The 20,561-nt window shown below is 42.6% G+C and overlaps 2 protein-coding genes across 3 annotated transcripts in view; both read right to left on the reverse strand.

The window, feature by feature from the left end:
- Nucleotides 1-5,068, reverse strand: part of LOC144594711 (beta,beta-carotene 15,15'-dioxygenase-like) — a 35,937-nt gene extending 30,869 nt beyond the window's left edge. Inside the window, exon 1 of the mRNA XM_078401554.1 lies at nt 4,942-5,068. Coding sequence (XP_078257680.1) covers nt 4,942-5,005 — 64 coding nt within the window. The 5' untranslated portion in view covers nt 5,006-5,068. The remainder of the gene's footprint in view (nt 1-4,941) is intronic.
- A 6,976-nt stretch (nt 5,069-12,044) lies between these two features.
- Nucleotides 12,045-20,561, reverse strand: part of chmp1a (charged multivesicular body protein 1A) — a 43,318-nt gene continuing 34,801 nt past the window's right edge. For both annotated transcript variants that reach the window (XM_078400774.1, XM_078400776.1), the window contains exons 6-7: nt 20,067-20,260; nt 12,045-14,463 (exon numbers count right to left, since the gene is read on the reverse strand). In XM_078400774.1, the coding sequence (XP_078256900.1) occupies nt 14,442-14,463; nt 20,067-20,260 (216 nt within the window). In that variant the 3' untranslated portion in view covers nt 12,045-14,441. The remainder of the gene's footprint in view (nt 14,464-20,066; nt 20,261-20,561) is intronic.

The raw sequence follows: 20,561 nt of genomic DNA on the forward strand, positions 1-20,561 counted from the left end.
ACTTTTTTAGTCAGAGAGTTGTGAATCTGTGGAATTCTCTGCCTCAGAGGGCAGTGGAGGCCAATTCTCTGAATACTTTCAAGAGAGAGCTAGATAGAGCTCTTAAGGATAGCGTAGTCAGGGGGTATGGGGAGAAAGCAGGAACGGGGTACTGATTGAGAATGATCAGCCATGATCACATTGAATGGCGGTGCTGGCTCGAAGGGCCAAATGGCCTACTCCTGCACCTATTGTCTATTGTCTATATTGTCTATTGACCAGTGCAGTGAGATGACGTTGGTACATCCAACCCAAAGACAACATCATGCAATGAATCTTCACACTCTGTAAATTGGCTCCACACAGTCATTCCTCAAAGCACCCAGCTTAATCTGAGCCAGTATCAGGCCACTAAACAGCTCAATAAGCCACACATCCTCTTCCAAGATCTGTGCAGTCTCTTCCACTCGAGCCACTGATTTCCACTCGATAGACAGGGATTTACTGAAACATCCAGCATTGAGATTCTCATTTTCCATCTCTCCAGATGATGCTAACAATGGTACGGTCAGGGAGCCTCAAGATGGCAATTTTAGCAACGCCACTTCAACCAAGTGGAAATGGAATGCCACTGCTGTGAATCATACAGATGCTGTACATCACAGCCACTGAGTTCTGGTGGCAAAGGGAATAATTGTTTATGATGGTGGATGATTGTTTTTGAAAAGACAATGTCCAGTTTCTAGAGAATTATCAGAGCTGCCCTCATGCAGGCAAGTGGAGAGAGAGTATTCGATCATGCTGCTGATTTCTGCCTTGGAGTTGCTGAAAAAGTTGTGAAGTGTTTAGTTTAGTGTTTAGTGTTCTTTGATTTCTCTAGTGCGTTCAACACCATCCAGCCTGTGCTTCTGAGGGACAAGCTGGAGCACACAGGAGTGGATCACCACCGCACAACCTGGATTCTGGAGTACCTCACCAGCTACCCACCGAATGCGAGGACAAGGAATTGCGTTTCTGACATGGTGGTCTGCAGCACAGGGGCTCCGCAGGGAACAGTTTTGGCTCCTTTCCTGTTCACCCTGTACACTGCAGACTTCATGCACAGCTCAGCCAACTGCTATCTGCAAAATTTCCCTGACAACTCTGCCATCGTCGGCCTCATCACAGACGACGATGACGGGGAGTACAGAGAACTGACCCAGGACTTTGTGGACTAGTGCCAGCGGAACCGCCTCCAGATCAACGCGGGGAAAACCAGGGAGAAGGTTAGATTTTAGATTTAGATTTAGAGATACAGCGCAGAAACAGGCCTTTCGACCCACCGGGTCCGCACCGCCCAGCGATCTCCGCACATTAACACTATCCTACACCCACTCGGGACAATTTTTTTTTACACACATTTGCCCAGCCAATTAACCTACAAACCTGTACGTCTTTGGAGTGTGGGAGGAAACCGAAGATCTCGGAGAAAACCCATGCAGGTCACGGGGAGAACGTACAAACTCCTTACAGACGGCACCCGTAGTCAGGATCGAACCCGAGTCACGCATTCGCTGTAAGGCAGCAACTCTACCGCTGCGCCACCGTGCCGCCCTTGCTGGTGGATTTCCGCAGTTGCAGCCACGTCCCCTCGACACCGGTGAACATCCAGGGAGTGGACATTGAGAAAGTGGTCTCTTATAAGTACCTGGGTGTTTACCTGAACAATAAACCGGACTGGGCTGATAATATTAATGCACTGTATCAGAAAGGCCAGAGTAGACAGTACCTGCTGAGGAGACTCAGGTCCTTTGGAGTGGAGGGGGCACTCGTGAGGACCTTCTTCGATACTGTGGTGGCATCAGCCATTTTCTATGGAGTGGTCTGCTGGAGCAGCAGCATCTCAACTGCATAAACTGATCAAGAAGGCCAGCTCTGTCCTGGGATGCCCCTGTCAACTACTCCTGTAACTGCACCATCCTAGCAACAACCAGAGAGAAGTCCTGGGCTACTCTCTGTCTCAATGGAGACCCTCGGACCATCTTTGATCGGATAGTATCGATCGGATTTGACTAGACTTTATCTTGCGCTAAACATTATTCCCTCTATCATGTATTTGTACATTGTGGATGGCTCGATTGTAATCATGCACGGTCTTTCTGTTGACTGGTTAGCACGCAACAAAAAGCTTCGCACTGTACCTCAGTACACGTGACAATAAACTAAACTCAATCCTCAACAATCACATTTTTTCTCAGGACCATCTCCATCACAAACCCTACACACACACACCTTCCCAGTTCACCAACATCACTGCCATACGGGCCATCATGAACAACCTCTGCAGAGAAAATCAGCCTCGTTTTCCTTGAAATTGGTTATTGTTTTTCTGCTTCTCAATCATCATTTAATCAGCGATGCCCAAGTCCTCCTCGACATTGCGTGGAAAGGAACTGCAGATGCTGGTTGAAACCGAAGATAGACGCAATAGATGCAGGAGGAGGCCATTTGGCCCTTCGAGCTAGCACCGCCATTCAATGTGATCACAGCTGATCATTCTCAATCAGTACCCCGTTCCTGCCTTCTCCCCATACCCCCCTGTCTCCGCTATCCTTAAGAGCTCTATCTAGCTCTCTCTTGAAAGCATTCAGAGAATTGGCCTCCACTGCCTTCTGAGGCAGAGAATTCCACAAAAAAAGTCTGACCCACTGAGACAGTCACTCCAGCTTTTTGTGTCCGTCCTCCTCTTCATTGTTGTTCAGGAGAGTATGCAACTTCTAACCAAACATCCTCTGTGGATAACAATTAACGCTTAAAAGTGTCAGCTGCAAGGATAGGTCAAAAGTCACAGCACATGGTAAATAAATGGCATATGAATATCCAAATAGGCTATTTCAATGCGAACTCCACAAATGCCTTCATTTCTAAGCAACATTATTATTTGGTAAAACTTGTGAAAATAACTGGCATGAGTTATAAATGCAAATACAATGCAATCATAAGAATGCGTGGTGGCGTCCCATCAGCTAAACTTGGAGGACAGAATTTGCTGTACATTCGTGTTATAGACAATAGACAATAGGTGCAGGAGGAGGCCATTCGTCCCTTCAGCCAGCACCGCCATTCAATGTGATCATGGCTGATCATTCTCAATCAGCACCCCGTTCCTGCCTTCTCCCCATACCCCCTGACTCCGCTATCCTTAAGAGCTCTATCTAGCTCTCTCTTGAATGCATTTAGAGAATTGGCCTCCACTGCCCTCTGAGGCAGAGAATTCCACAGATTCACAACTCTCTGACTGAAAAAGTTTTTCCTCATCTCAGTTCTAAATGGCCTACCCCTTATTCTTAAACTGTGGCCCCTTGAGGAAAACCTTGCAAGTTCAATAGATTTTATGGAAGCGACGTGTTTTGTGTTTTGCTTTCGATTTTATGCAACAATTGAATGGATACGAAATTAAAAAATATATATATTTTATATTTTCAGAGATAAGTCAAGTCAAGTCAAGTCAAGTCAAATTTATTTGTCACATACACATACTCGATGTGCAGTGAAATGAAAGTGGCAATGCCTGCGTGTTGTGCACAAAAATAATTACAGTTACAGCATATAAATAAAGTTAATAAGTTACTAAACATAGCACAAAAAGTGTCGACAAAAATTTAGTCTCTGGGGTTATCAAAGTTGACAGTCCTGATGGCCTGTGGGAAGAAGCTCCGTCTCATGCTCTCCGTTTTCACAGCGTGACAGCGGAGGCGTTTGCCTGACCGTAGCATCTGGAACAGTCCGTTACTGGGGTGGCAGGGGTCCCTCATGATCTTGCTTGCTCTGGATCTGCACCTCCTGATGTATAGGTCCTGCAGGGGGACGAGTGTAGTTCCCATGGTGCGTTCTGCCGAACGCACTACTCTCTGCAGGGCCATCCTGTCCTGGGCAGAGCTGGTCCCAAACCAGACTGTAATGTTGCCGGACAGGATGCTCTCTACAGCCCCAGAGTAGAAGCAATGAAGGATCCTCAGCGAGGAGCAAAGAGGTCCTTCTGCAGTTGTACAGGGCCCTAGTGAGACCACACCTGGAGTACTGTGTGCAGTTTTGGTCTCCAAATTTGAGGAAGGATATTCTTGCTATTGAGGGCGTGCAGCGTAGGTTTACTAAGTTAATTCCCGGAATGGCGGGACTGTCATATGTTGAAAGACTGGAGTGACTAGGTTTGTATATACTGGAATTTAGAAGGATGAGAGGGGATCTTATCGAAACGTATAAGATTATTAAGGGGTTGGACACGTTAGAGGCAGGAAACATGTTCCCAATGTTGGGGGAGTCCAGAACAAGGGGCCACAGTTTAAGAATAAGGGGTAGGCCATTTAGAACAGAGATGAGGAAAAACTTTTTTAGTCAGAGAGTTGTGAATCTGTGGAATTCTCTGCCTCAGAAGGCAGTGGAGGCCAATTCTCTGAATGCATTCAAGAGAGAGCTAGATACAGCTCTTAAGGATAGCGGAGTCAGGGGGTATGGGGAGAAAGCAGGAATGGGGTACTGATTGAGAATGATCAGCCATGTTCACATTGAATGGCGGTGCTGGCTCGAAGGGCCGAATGGCCTCCTCCTGCACCTATTGTCTATTGTCTATAAATCATACCATCACCGGAGGGAATGAAGATTAATTCCTCCCCCGTCCTACTTAGATTCGAGCAAGTGCTGGCCGCTCGGTTAAAGCTTCTGGTTTTGGGAGTAGAATAATGACATCAAGTCGCACAGATTAAAGGTGACGGGGAATATTTTGACACAGAAGACTGTGGCTTTCAAGTCAAACTCAGTAGTTAAGGATTTCCGCGCAATCCATGCATTTTTTCTGGCAGTATAACTGTTAATTGCCTCTGCCAGGCTATACTTCAAATAACATATATGCCAACTCACACGTTTAAACGTGAAACTGCGCCATAAAACACTTGTCTACTCTGTGTAATCGACAGTATTTCTCACCTTGAATTTCTGCTTTGATTGCCTCTGGTGTTTCCCGTTTATTTTCACCAAACAGCGACTGCATGATGGATGTCGACAAAACAAACACAAGGCAGTCGTTTGCACTCAATGTCCGGACTATCCCAAACCTTTGGGCTTTTTATACCGTCTGCTGAGCTGAGCGCCACCAAGCTGTGGTCCTTGATACAAGGTAAATAAAGCACAACCCTGGAGTCAGGCCAGCCCAAACCACAATAACTGTCTTGTTTCTCATCCATACCTCTGCAACTTCAAGACCTACTTCAACGTCGAACGCTCAGATCTTTTCCTCAGCCATGCGTTTAACCATCAGTTTTTAAGTCGCTTGTGTTTGTATGGATGTTTCTTTCACCATACGTCTTTCTCGTCAGATGCCATCAACACTCTGGCAGGATATTTCAGAACTTGATAACTTTCCAAATGCAGTCACGTCGTACAATGTCCTTATTTTGATCCCTTTATTTATCTAAACATTCCGTTATAATTAAGGCGAATCAGAATGTCAAAATTCTTATAAACAAAGAATTGCAGGTGCTGATTGATGCACACACAGATGGACACAAAGTGCTGGAGTACCCCAGCAGGCCAGGCAGCTTCTCTGGAGAAGGGTCTTGACCCGAAACGTCACCTGTCCATGTTCTCCAGAGATGCTGCCTGGCCTGCACTGTCAAAACATTTGTTCTGAAAAGGCCATCTCCAAGCTACAATATGAATACAACAACAACAAAAATATTGATAAAAGGTCCTGACCCAAAAAACATAATTTGTCCATTTCTCCCCACAGATGCTACCTAACCCGCTGAGTTCCTCACGCAGGTTTTTGTTTCACTCAAGATTATGCAGCCTCTTCATAAGCCAAGGGTGATCAATCTCTTGAACTAACTCGCTGCACCACTTGCACTTGTTATTTGATCCGCATTTCTCTGTAACTGTGATTCTATAAACACTCAAAAACTATATTCTGCATTCTGGTAATGTTCTCTTTGCAGGACCTGTTGTACTTGTATTTGGCTTGATTATGCTCATATGTAGGAACAAAGAACTGCCGATGCTGGTTAATATGCAAAAGGACTCAAAGTGCTGGAGTAACTCACCAGGTCAGTCTGAAGAAGAGTCTTGACCTGAAACGTCACCTATCCATGGTCTCCAGAGATGCTGCCTGGCCTGATGAGTTACTCCAGCACATTGTCTCTTTTATATATACTATGATTTGACTGCATCACATACTATCAAAGTTTTTCCACTGTATCTCAATACAGGTGACAATAATAAACCGATACCTTGTGCCAACATAACTCTAGCATTCTTTGAGCTAATGAAAACCCCAGGGTGCCTGAGCAAACATAATTTGGCACTGGATATGTGCCAGATACACTTGCCCACTGTATTATTGGTAAAAATCAACCACGTATAACCTTTTGTGGGATAGTCCATAGCCACATCAAGGACATCGTCCAAAATGCAGAGGTGCACCACACTGATGCTAAATGGAAGAGTCTCAGAGCAGAGTGGCAGGTTAAAACTGCTTCCATCAACACTGCGCACCATCAGTAGATGTTTCACCATCAATAAGCTCATGGCCCAGCGATCCCCTCACCCTATCATTACAACTGAGGCAGAAAACCAACCCCAGTTAATTGAGTGCAGAAGGATGGGAACAGCTCGCGGCACACCTACAAATGTGGTGCCAACGTCTCAAAAATCCAACACAAGACGACTCCTTCTGAGGCAGCCCTCTCAGGAACAAGGACGCTCCCACTTTGGTTCTGTGGATCCTGAGTTGGCCTATGAGGCCACTGTGGTAACAATGACCTCTTCCACAGAAGGCAGAGCGGTTGTCAGAGCAGAACGTGGTGAGGTAATGTGTTCCCTCCATTGCTTACTCAAGGCTTCATTGAACCATCCTCAGAACCATCCCAAATGAACCCCTTTGAATGATCATGGGCCAACACTCCCCAGAATCAGCAGGGGTGCAGCATATTGACAAGGAGGTAGTGAGCATATCCTTGAACCTTTCTCTGTATATATCTGCCTGGTAATCTCTTTCTGTGAGAGGGCTCAGGAAAGGGCATTGTTTTCTGGAATCTTGTGTCAGGCAATGGAGCCAACAGAATAACCTGGCAAATAGCACTGACCTCAGTTTGCTGCTCCTTCCAGCAAAATGGAGGATTTTGCATTGGTAGCTGTGATGTATAAAATGGCAACTGTACCTTTAAGAACTGAGTGCACCAGATGGTATGATTGGAGTCATGAGATGTATTCATATCTTGGCAATCTCGTGAATATGTGCGAGTATGCAGTGTGCTTTTGTAAAATAAAGACCCACACTGACCATTGCTTGACTGAAACTTATCTCTGATTCTGTCTACATGCCTCTCCTGTAATATCTTACAGTAGCATCTGTTGTAACTTCACACTGAATGTTGACTGTATGTAGTCCATGTTCCAGACGCATACAAGGACAAGTCCTTTTTTGGAATTTTCAGCCCAACCAAATCTAGTTGCGAATCATGGAGGACAGTTAAATAATTAATTGAAGAAGATGGTTCCAACATCTTCATCTTCAACAGTGGCAGCACCCAGCATATGTGCCTTATACTCAAGTTTGAAACATTCGTAACCATGCTCAACCAGAAATGCTGAAGAGATGATCCATCTGGGCCTCAGACTGTCATCACCAATTCACTATTTCAGTTCATGCCATGTGATAGCAAGACTTGGCTGACAGCACCAGATAGAGCAAAGACAATGGGGCCCAGTCACATCCCAGCTGTAATAATACTCTGCAGAACTAGCTGTGCCTGGAGCTAATTTGTTCCAGTACAAGTGCAGCATTGGCATCTACTTTACCATGTGGCATTTGCTTTTCACAGGAAGATCCAATCCCGCTAATGCTGCCTAATCAAACATCTGCAAAGAACCCTTAGTAAACAATGCTATCAAATGGCAGTCTGAGGAAGGGTCTCGACCCAAATCGTCACCCTTTCCTTCTATCCAGAAACGCTGCCTGTTCCGCAGTTACTCCAGCATTTTGTGTCTATCTTTGGTATAAACCAGCATCTGCAGTTCCTTCCTACACATGGTATCAAATGGCTCTTCCTCACCATAAGGCTGTGAGCAGCCAGAAGGTTCCGCATGGTAAATTGCACTGGAGGGTTAGATAGCATGGGATCCAGGGTTAGCCAGCTGACTGATCAGATAACTGGCTTCATTGGAAGGAAGGAGAGGGTGATGGAGGAAAATTGTTTCTTGGACTGGAGGCCTGTAACTAGTGTAGGAAGGAACTGCAAGATGGTGGTTTACACCGGAGATAGACACAAAATGCTGGAGTAACTCAGTGGGACAGGCAGCATTTCTGGAAAGAAGGAATGGGTGACTGACGTATGATGAAGGGTCTCAACCTGAAATGTCACCCATTCTGTCTCTCCAGAGATGCTGCCTGTAACTAGTGGTGTGCCTCGGGAAGGGTGCATTACTGTTTGTGGTTTATATCAATGATTTGGATGAGAATGTATAAGGCGTGATTAATACATTCAAAGATAACAAAAAAGAGAACAAATATGGTTACCAAAAGTTACAGCAGGATCTTGATCAGTTGGGCAAATGGGCAGAGGAATGGCTAATGAAGTTTAATGCGGAATTTAATGAAGGGTGAGGTGCTGCATTTTGGGAAGTCAATCTGGTCCGAGACCGTGAATGACAGACCCTGGGGAGTGTAAAAGATGGGCAGATGGCCAGGTAGGCCGATCATGAAGGGTTTTGGTATATTGATCTTAATAAGTTAGGGTACTGAGAGTAGAAGATGAATGTAGTGAGGCCGCATTTGGAGTAGTGTGTTCGGTTTTGGTTACACTGCTATTGGAAGCACCTGTTTACTACCATCAAAGTTGGCCTTGCCTGATTTCACAATTTTAACTTGCAGGCCGCCCAACCTTTACCCATAACTATTTTAAAGCTAATAGAACTGCGGTCAACGATCCCAAAGTAACGTCCAATGACACTTCGGTCACTTACCCTTCCTAATTTCCTAAGAGTAAATCAAGCATTGCCTTTTCCCTTGTGTGGGCCTCTGCACATTGCCTGAGGAAACGTTCCTACACACATTTGACGAATTCCATCCTATCTAAGCCCTTGGCACCTTGACTGTCCCAGATCATTTTCAGAAAGTTACAATCCCCTGGTGCGACAACTCTATTAGTCTTGCAACTGCCTGCAAAATTCTAACATATTTTTTCTTCTAATTCCTGTTGAGTATTTGGGGACCCATAATACATTCCCAAATAAGGTCTATTTTATCTCTCAGCTCCACCTATATAGCCTCATTGGATGAACCATCATTAATGTCATCCCGGACTACTACCGTGACATTCTCCTTAATCAATAAAGCAACACCCCTCCTCTTTTACTCCCATCACTATCTTGCCTTTGGCATTTGTACCCTGGACCATTAAGCCGTCAGTCCCATCCCTCTTAGTTCTATGTTTAAGTAATGGTTACAACGTCCCAGTTGCACGCACCTATCCATGCCCCAAGTTCATCCACCTTACCCGCCAGGCCTCTCGTACTAATACGTCCAATTCAATCCAACAATCCTTCTTCACTCCCTGATGTGCTTCTGCCTTTCCTGACCACTGAACTTACTTTCATCACCTTCCAATCCAACTTCCAGCCTCTCGCGTACATTGGATCCCACCCCCCCGCCAATCTAATTGAAAACCACCCAAGTAGCACCGGCAAACCTGCCTGCCAGGAGATTAATAGATTTCAGGATATTAAAAGAATCTAGAGATTCATAAATAGGGCAGAAAATTGTCATTTGAGGCAGATTAGCTGTGATATTGTTGAATGCTGGTGCAAGCTTGAAGCCAAAAGGTCTACACCTAGACCGTTTATTTTGAGGAATGAATCGTCTCAATGCGATTGTATAAATATTCATTCCAGTATTCTGTCAACACCTAATCTGCTTACCTCCTTGACAAAAACCCATAAAATAAAAACATTAATTTCCAAAGATAATTCTGCCCAAGATTGACAGGACAGTGGTGCAGCTGGTAGAGCTGCTGCCTCACAGCACCAGAGACCCGGGTTCGACCCTGATTTTGGGTGCTTTGTGTAGAGTTGGTACTCTGTGACCTTATGGGTTTCCTCACACATCCCAAAGATGTGTGGGTCTGCAGGTTAATTGGCCTCTGTAAATTGCCCACAATGTGTAGGGAAAGCAGGATCACATAGAACTAGTGTGAACTGGTGATCGATGGTCGGCGTGGACGCAGTAGGCCAAAGTGCCTGTTTCCAGCAGTATTTCCAAACTAAATATCTGAAGCGATCTCAACTGTTCCAAGTTGTAGCATTTAAAAATAAAAAATACATTTAAAACCAATTTTATGCAAGCCTTTTTTGTATTTAATAAAGGAATGTTTTGAGAAAGTAGCTTGCAAGCAAGATTAGGGGTGACAATCACGATTCAAAAACCACTAATCACAACTTCATTAGGTCCACATCCATTCAGGCTACTATTGAATCAAATTGTTATTGTTTTACATTGGCCAAGTACATCCTTCGCACTTAGTGTTTGGATATAAATTCTAATATCACACTATCTAAACTGATCAACAGTAAAATGACACCAGTCTAAACAACTAGTTTTTATACAGTTGGCATTACGCCAAGTGAAGATCTCTGTGGAAGGAATCAAGGTTCCAATTATAAGTGCAAAAACATGAACTTTACTTGATAAGAAAAGCAATGTCTGATAAACCAAAGGACACGCAAATCAAATTACATGTGATTAATAAGTACATTTTCATTGAAAGATTAAAATAGAATGCAAAATTAAAAACATTAATGTTAAAATACTGCATTTTTCAATTTACAAGATGCAAGAACTACTAAGATAGTCTAAAATAGTCTTTCAGCCTATATAAATAAATATCTCCTCACCAAGAAAGCACTCTAATGCCTCTCGTTCCTCAAAAGGCCAATGAAATTCAGCAGGTCCCCATTGACTCTTCCTATTTTGACGCACCATAGAAAGCATTCTATCAGGATGCATCACAGCTTGATTTGGCAACTGCCCTGCCCAAGACTGCAAGAAGTTACAAAGATATAAACACAAGCACATTGTGCCGGGCCAGCCTCCCCACCATACCTTCTGCTGCCTCTGGAAATCAGACAACATAATCAAGAACCGCTCACACCTTGGTCATTCTTTCTTCTCCCCTCTGGCAGAAGATACACAAGTTTCAAAGCACAAACCATCAGTTTCAAGAACAGCTGTTTCCCCACTAACAAATTCTTGAATGGACCTCTCATCAGCCAAGGATCTATTCTGCTCCCTGCAGCCCCTGCACTTATTTAATTAGTTTCCCTGTGGCTGTAACACTACGTTCTGCACTCTTTCCTTTCTCTTTTTGCATGAGCTGTTATAATAATATTTAGTTTGATTGTACTCACGTATTGTATAATTTAGTTTGATAGCATGCAAAACAAGTCTTTCACTCAATCTCAGTACCTGACAATAAAAACCAACACCGATTTAAAAATTTAAACTGTTCTATTAGATAAAGTAATCTTAACAAAATAGCAGTCCAGCAAAGTTGTTCTGTTCAAGAGCAGGTGTTGCACTGTAATTCATGTGGCCTGATAACCTTTTACAGAATAATGAAAGGCATGGAGTGGATGAGGAAAGGATGTTTCCACTGGTGGGAGAATCTATGGCAACAGGTCATAGCCTCAGAATTAAAGAGTGCTCTTTTAGAAAGGAGATGAGGAGGAACTTCTTTAGTCAGAGTGTAGTTAATCTGTGGAACTTAATGCTACAGAGGGCTGTGGAGGTCACATCAGTGGATATTTTTAAGGCAGAGATAGACAAATTCTTGATTAGAAGGGGTGTCAAGGGTTAAGGGTTAAGGGTTATAGACGATGGGCCGAATGGCCTAATTTTACTTCTGTAACGTGAACTTTTGTCAATCCAATTACATGGGTTTGCATGCTCAATGGCCAGCTAAATCTGATGCACATGCACCCCCTTGTGGCAGATGCTGCTAACATTCATTCTTCCCACACTGATTAAAAACTAGGCCATGGAATTTCAATTCTTTATTTCAAAATATAAACATTAGAAGCAAAATTTCAAATGTCACCTTCCACATTAATCAAAATAATCCATCACAAAAAAGATAAGAGCCTTAACCAACCAATATATTACACTCAACCATTCTATACACCAACAGAATACATTTATTTTAAATGAGTATTAATTAAAATGAAACCGACACATCTTCAAATGTTTGGAAGTGTCCAAAGTACAAATAAACGCATTTTGCCATTTTGAGAAATAAAAATACAAGAGTGAACCACAGGAGAAATATTTTTAAAGCACTTCCCATATTTAGGCCTTTCAGATCCACATGCATTTGAAGAAGAAATAAGCTTCATGGTGCAGGCACATTTTCATATTATTCGAGTTTACGTCAGCATCCTTAATCATATAGGCATTCCTGGAACTGGGTTGCATCAAATTAATTCAAAGGCAATATTATATTTCAGTTAAAATGATAGGAAAATCAAAGCCTGACTGGAACAGGTTGGCCATTCAAAGGTGATGGTTTTCAAGTTAGCCAATAAGACAGAATTGATTTCCTTATTATTTTTGACAATTTTAGTATAATAAAAATGCAGCTCAGCAAAATCACAACTGGTTTCGGAAGAGATGTGTCTCTAAATCTTAATTTCTTAACATGTACAACATGCTGCATTCGTAGTATTGGTCCTAAAAATGTAGACTGTTGATTTCCAACATTGAAACAGATTTGGTTGTTTTTGAAATGTGATTAGATTCTAAATAAACAGACACTGGGCACATCTGAATGAATTTAGGGCACCTTTTAGATTAGCAAATTCACTGCTGCACAACGGTTATCGAATCCCAAGGCATTTCTCACAAGATTTTGCATGGAGGGCAAGGCATTTTAATGACATAACATAAGAGTACGCAAGAGAGGATAACTTGCATATTTCCAATACGACATTAACTTTTCCAAAATATTTATCTTTGAAGGATAATTTCCTAAAGCTTTACAAAATGTCACTCCCTAGCTATTCCTGGACACCCACAGAAAGGCATTGTGATTTTTAACGTCACTTTTGTTTACCCTTACCCATTTGAATAATTTAGCACCTTCAAGACTGAAATGCACATATTCAAATTACATTTTACAAGTCCTTGCAAGTCATTTATACTGTACACAATCTGTTATTTTCCTCAAGAGATTTCAGTTACTCCCGATAAACATTCTAGATTAACTGCAATCAGTATGCATGACTAATATTAAGAAAATTAACGCAGGAAACATTAAGCAAAAACAAGGCAGGTATTAAGAGGAAAAAAAAACATAGTGCCTGATCTGCTGAGTACTTCCAGCACTGTTTTTGGCTCAAGATTCCAGTATCTGAAATCTCTTGCATTAGGTGGCACTTAAATAAAATCAAAATTTTGTTCAAATTTATAGCTGCTAGTATTAGTTTTCTTGATTGTTAACTGACCAATGGCTGTTACTTGATAATAAATGTCTATAAATATTAGAGATTACAAGAGCAACTGTACAAACTATCGGCAGTCTCAAATTATATAGACATAATGCACATCAGTCAAAACCATGCCTTTCCAGAAAAGCACAAAACCCCATTTACTACAATAGAACAGACTAGCAGAATCCATCACCACTTTTTTTTTCCCCATTGGAACCTAATCAGATGTACAGCACTTTGGTCAACGTGGGTTGTTTTTAAATGTGCTATACAAATAAAATTGACTTGACTTGACTTGACTTGTTTGGAGCCTCTAGCTCAATAGCTCATGCACAGAAGATGCCATAACATTTTACTGGGTTTCCAAGACCGAGAGTGACAGTTAACAGCAAGGCAACACATATCCTGCAGGACATATTCACTCTCATATATTTTGACATCCTTGGATATTTAATGCTTTCTTTTGTTTGCAAAATTCCACAATTCAATAATCTGCAGACTTAAGTTGTTCCAGCATTTCAGAAAAATATGGTCACTGATTCTGAGCATTATGAAAATATGGTCTTAGCAATATTCAAGTCGAGCTGGTCTCAGAGATGAGACTAGAAGTGATTATGCTATATTCCCTGCGGATCCGAAGAATGAATTATTTTGCATCTGTACATCATATTGATATAGAAGCATGGGGTTGTGCCTGCTCAAAAAAATCATTTCATTAATGGCAATGTTAACTTTGATGTCCCGATCTCTCTTAAAAACACACTTTAATGAACAAATTATTTTCAAGTCAGATCAGACTCCCAGGTTTAAATGTGAAAGTAGCCTATCCATCTAGTTACCGACACTGCGTTTTGGGGCATTATACACGTTGCAGTTTAGTGCCATTGGGGCCGTGTGAAAAGGGTACTGGAAGATTACACACTGTCTTTTTGGATTACATGGCAATCCAGTCTTCAATTCCTCAAAGCAGCCAATCTGAAAAATAAAAATGAAAATACACAAAACAGTAAATATTAAAATAATATTAAAATAATTTATTCACATTGCAGTTCAGATTTTTATAAAGAAAGCTAAAAAAATACAGCTAACTACAAGTAAAAATATCTTCCACTCAAACCCATTTTTAACAGTGAAGGTAGGTAGTATCATTTCAGTGAACATTTTAACAGTAGAGTATAAGAAAGATATGGAGGCTTTGGAGATGGTGCAGAAGAGGTTCACCAGGGTGTCGCCTGGATCAGAGTATTAATGACATGGACATCACGTAATAACATGGAACTGCAAATGCTGGTCTCTACCAAAGACAAAGTACCAGAGTACGCAGCAGGTCAGGAAGAGATGCTGCCTGCCCTGCTGAGTTATTCCAGCACTGTGTGTCTTTCAATCATAATGACGTTTGGATTTTTTCCCCTGGAGCATTGGAGGCCAAGGGGCAATCTGATAAAAATATACAAAATTATGAAGGGCAGAGATAGTCTTTTTTTCTCCCCAGACTGGATATGTCCAATGCCTGAGGGAAAAACTTTAGGATAAGAGGGAGAAAGTTTAAAAGAGATTTTATCAAGGATTTTAAAAAAAAATCTGAGTGGTAGGCGCCTGAAACACACCGGGAGGGGGGGGGGGGGCGAGACGGAGGGTGGGAAAGAGAGAGGTTGGTGGCAAAAGCAGATATGATAGTAACATTCAAGAGGCATTTTTAACAGACACGTAAGTTGGCAATAGACAATAGGTGCAAGAGTAGGCCATTCGGCCCTTCGAGCCAGCACCACCATTCAATGTGATCATGGCTGATCATTCTCAATCAGTACCCTGTTCCTGCCTTCTCCCCATACCCCCTGACTCCGCTATCCTTAAGAGCTCTATCTAGTTCTCTCTTGAATGCATTCAGAGACTTGGCCTCCACTGCCTTCTGAGGCAGTGAATTCCACAGATTTACAACTCTCTGACTGAAAAAGTTTTTCCTCATCTCCGTTCTAAATGGCCTACCCCTTATTCTTAAACTGTGGCCCCTGGTTCTGGACTCCCCCAGCATTGGGAACATGTTTCCTGCCTCTAATGTGTCCAAACCCTTAATAATCATATATTTCGATAAGATCCCCTCTCATCCTTCTAAATTCCAGTGTATACAAGCCTAGCCGCTCCAGTCTTTTAACATATGACAGTCCCGCCATTCCGGGAATTAACCTACGCTGCACGCCCTCAATAGAAAGAATATCCTTCCTCAAATTTGGAGATCAAAACTGCACACAGTACTCCAGGTCCGGTCTCACTAGGGCCCTATACAACTGCAGAAGGACCTCTTTGCTCCTATACTCAACTTCTCTTGTTATGAAGGCCAACTTTCATTGGCTTTCTTCACTGCCTGCTGTACCTGCATGCTTCCTTTCAGTGACTGATGCACTAGGACACTGTTGTACGTCCCCTTTTCCTAACTTGACACCATTCAGATAATAATCTGCCTTCTTATTCTTACTACCAAAGTGGATAACCTTACACTTATCCACATTAAACTGCATCTGCCATGCATCCGCCCACTCACACAACCTGTCCAAGTCACCCTGCAACCTCATAGCATCTTCCTCACAGTTCACACTACCACCCAGCTTTGCATCATCTGCAAATTTGCTAATGGTACCTTTAATCCCTTCATCAAAGTCATTAATGTATATATTGGCAGGGAAGGGAAAGAAATGCTGATCAATACGTTGGACCGAACTGAGTGGATTGTAATTTCATTGACCTGCCTTGCTTGTTTTCTTTGAAGCCAGTGAGCAAAATGCATTGGTCTCAAATTTAAAACTAAACAAGCCATCATTCTACTTTTAATAGGACAGAAATACCCACTTTGCTGAATAACAGGTCAATGATTTTGTCACTGAATTCTCTCAATCATTGGAAAATGCTTCTCAATGATATGAATTATTTTCAAGCATGCAATGCATTGAGATAGTGGAGGGTGGGCCAACTACTTCTAATTAATTCCAACTCATTCAATTACTTCTCAACAACAGCTCTTAACTCATTCCTCAGGTCAACACGTCAAAGCTGCATTTTATTTACAAACTCAAAATGTACTTAAAATTTGAAGAATAAGCCAATGCAACTAAAACTGCTTACTTATGCACACGGCTGATGCGAGCACAGACATCCTAATTAACAATAACATTCTGTTAGCATTCCTAAGAGAGCCAAATGCAAAAGGCTATACTTCAGTTCTAGTGGGATTAGGAGACATCACATCTGAAGTTTTGTACACGGTTTTGGTCTTCTTACCCAAGGATGTTAATGTGTCAGAAACAGATCAGAAAAGGTTCACTGCACTAATACTTGGAATATGTCAGTTACAATGAGGAAAAGTTGCAGAGGCTGGAAATATATCTGCTGGTGTTTCAAACTGTGAAGAAACTTGAGTGAAACTTACAAAATTCTAAGGGGTGTTGACAGGGTGGATGCGAAAAGGATGACGAATTGTGGGAGAACATGTCACTGTTTATAATGGGGCGGGGGGGGGGGTCATTCATTTAAGACAACAAGGCATTTCTTTTCCTGAGAGTGTTTTTAAAGATAAAGTGCATCATTTGTGATTACACATTATATTTACTTAATTGAGGAGCTAATCATGCCCAATAGCTGATCGAGGCACCACGTGAATCCTATTTATTTTTAAAAGACTGATAAGAATGCAAGAAACTTCCATTTCAGATAGTGACAAGAAGCGAATACATGGTAATCAATTCTGGGGATGAACACTATTTACAATAAGAATGTGGTCATTTGAGTGGAATAGCAGACGACAATAAATGTAAAGTGTGATTGCAGCATGGCGAGAACAAGAACCGTAGGCGCGGAATAGAGATGATGGGCAGATTATTATCTCAATGGTGTCAGGATAGGTAAGGGGGAAGTGCAGCGAGACCTGGGTGTCCTTGCACACCAGTCACTGAAAGTTGGCGTGCAGGTGCAGCAGGCAGTGAAAAAAACTAATGGCATGTTGGCCTTCATAACAAGAGGATTTCAGTATAGGAGTAAAGAGGTTCTTCTGCAGTTGTATAGAGGGCCCTGGTAAGACCACATCTGGAGTATTGTGTCCAGTTTTGGTCTCCTAATTTGAGGAAGGACATCCTTGTAATTTAGGCAGTGCCTGGGATGGTGGGATTGCCATATGAGGAAAGATTGAAAAGACTAGGCTTGTGCTCACTGGAGTTTAGAAGGATGAGAGGGGATCTTATAGAGACATATAAAATTATAAAAGGACTGGACAAGCTAGATGCATGAAAAATGTTCCCAATGTTGGGAGAGTCCAGAACCATGGGTCACAGTCTTAGAATAAAGGGGAGGCCATTTAAAACTGAGGCGAGAAGGAACTTTTTCACCCAGAGAGTTAAGAATTTGTGGAATTCTCTGCCATAGAAGACAGTGGAGGCCAAATCACTGGATGAATTTAAGAGAGTTAGATAGAGATCTGGGGGCTAGTGGAATCAAGGGATATGGGGAGAAGTTGGGCACAGGTTACTGATTGTGGATGATCAGCCATGATCACAATGAATGGTGGTGCTGGCTCAAAGGGCTGAATGGCCTCCTCCTGCACCTATTTTCTATGTTTCTTTGTTTCTATCCACAGTAGACCACGTAGGATAAGGCAGAACAGAAATGCCTGCCATAGACCATTTAATCATGTAAGAGTACTTTCCTCTCACATTTCCATTGGGTTTATGCTGGCTCCAAACACAGAAATCCCTCCACTCACATCCCCACACTTACTTTCGTGCACCCCTGCAACTTACTTTCTCTTAGATGCCCATCAACTTCCTTTAATTCTTTTTGCCACTTAACTATACAAACATTTAGTTCACAATATCCATCAGTTTATCTTTGGAAAATGGGAGAAATCCACACAGTCATGGGGAGAATGTGTGTTAATACCATACAGACTACTACCAAGGTGATTATTCACAAAATGCTGAAGTCAGCAGGTCAGGCAGCATCTCAGGAGAGAAGGAATGGGTGACGTTTCGGGTCGAGACCCTTCTTCAGACTGATGTCAGTGGGGCGGGACAAAGGAAGGATATAGGTGGAGACAGGAAGATAGAGGGAGATCGCCCGGTGGCCGAGCACTTCAACTCCCCCTCCCATTCCCAGTCTGACCTTTCTGTCATGGGCCTCCTCCAGTGCCATAGTGAGGCCCACCGGAAATTGGAGGAACAGCACCTCATATTTCGCCTGGGCAGCTTGCAGCCCAGTGGTATGAACATCGACTTCTCCAACTTTAGATAGTTCCTCTGTCCCTCTCTTCCCCTCCCCCTTCCCAGATCTCCCTCTATCTTCCTGTCTCCACCTATATCCTTCCTTTGTCCCGCCCCCCCTGACATCAGTCTGAAGAAGGGTCTCGACCCGAAACGTCACCCATTCCTTCTCTCCTGAGATGCTGCCTGACCTGCTGAGTTACTCCAGCATTTTGTGAATAAATACCTTCGATTTGTACCAGCATCTGCAGTTATTTTCTTACACCACCAAGGTGAAGATCAACCCCGGGTCACTGCAGCTACAAGACAGCAGCATAAACTGCTTCGCATCATACAGCATGGAAACAGGCCCTTCGGCCCAACTCAGATCTGAGCAAACTGCAGATTGTCTAAAAATTTTCTTTCCGTGTTCTATTCATGCTCGTCCAAATGCCTTTTAAACAGTGTTACTGCACCTGCCCCTACAGCGTCTACTGGTAGCTCGTTCCACACACCACCACCCTCTGCGTGACAAGATTGTCCTCGGGTCCCTTTTAAATCTTTTCCCTCTCACCTTAAATCAAAGCCCTCTAGTTTTCGACTCCCATAACCTGGGAAAAGGATTGTGACCATCCATCTCTAGATGGTCATCCTCAATCTCCTATGCTTTAGGGGGAAAATTCCAGCCTCTCCTTACAACTCAAGCCCTCTGGTCCTGGTAATATGTTCATGAATCTTGAATCACACACCTTTCCAGGTTCTTGCCCTTTTACTGGGCAACCAGAATCATGTACAATACTTCAAGTGTGGTTTCAGCAAAGCACAGTTGTAACATAGCGTCCAGCTTCTATATTCATAGCCTTAACTAATGAAGGCAAGCATACCAAATGCCTTCTTCACAAAAGTATCGTCTCTCCACTTTCAGGGAACTATTTACCTGCAACCCCGGGACTCAGTTCTGCAACACTTGCAATACCACATAGAGCTTCACCATTATACAATTACCACCTTAAACAAAATGATTTCGAGAGGAATGTGGGGGAGCAAAAAGGAATTGTCAACTCCTCGGTGGCTAGAAGATGGAACTTTAGCAATCACTGTTACAGTAAATGAAAAATCTTATTACATAGTGTTCTAATGACAAGGAATACAGCATTTTTTAATTAAATGAATAAGGCAAATGTCAGCTGCAACATGCTTATTTGATAAAATATGCCAGTGCCAAGAAAACTAGCTCAGTTTTGCAGTTGGTTTCAGTTGACTGACTTCTGCTGCAGCCAGAACAATAAGATTGTTAGCAAGGTATATCATTATTGCAGTACAATTATTTCAGATATTGTGCCCTCCCACACCCACCTTCTGGAAAGCAGGTCTTCCTTATCATGTTCCCGTACCGAGGATTCGCCAAGAGATGCCGCGCCTGCTGGAAGTTGGTTAAGTTGATCCATGACCTCCAAACCATTCTCCTCGGCAATCTGCACAATGAGGCTGTCAACCTGTTCCTGAGGAGTGGTTAATGTCATCGCTGAGCTCATAGAGCCTTCCATCACCTAAAAACATTTAAAGGTCACAGTGAATTTGTAGTAACAAATAAATAGTGCCCTCCATAATGTTTGGGACAAGGCATGTATGGCTGCTGAAGGTACTGGCTCATTTATCTTCATTGATGATACAACTGCTGATGGTAGTAGCAAAATGAATTCTGAAGTGTATAGACACATCCTATCAAAGATCCATCATTTATTTATTTGCCTCTGTACTCCACAATTTGAGATATGTAATAGAAAAAAAATCCCATGTGATTAAAGAGCACATTGTCAGATTTTATTAAAGGCCATTTTTATACATTTT

This window comes from Rhinoraja longicauda, chromosome 6 (assembly GCF_053455715.1).
Source record: "Rhinoraja longicauda isolate Sanriku21f chromosome 6, sRhiLon1.1, whole genome shotgun sequence".
Lineage (NCBI taxonomy): Eukaryota > Metazoa > Chordata > Chondrichthyes > Rajiformes > Arhynchobatidae > Rhinoraja > Rhinoraja longicauda.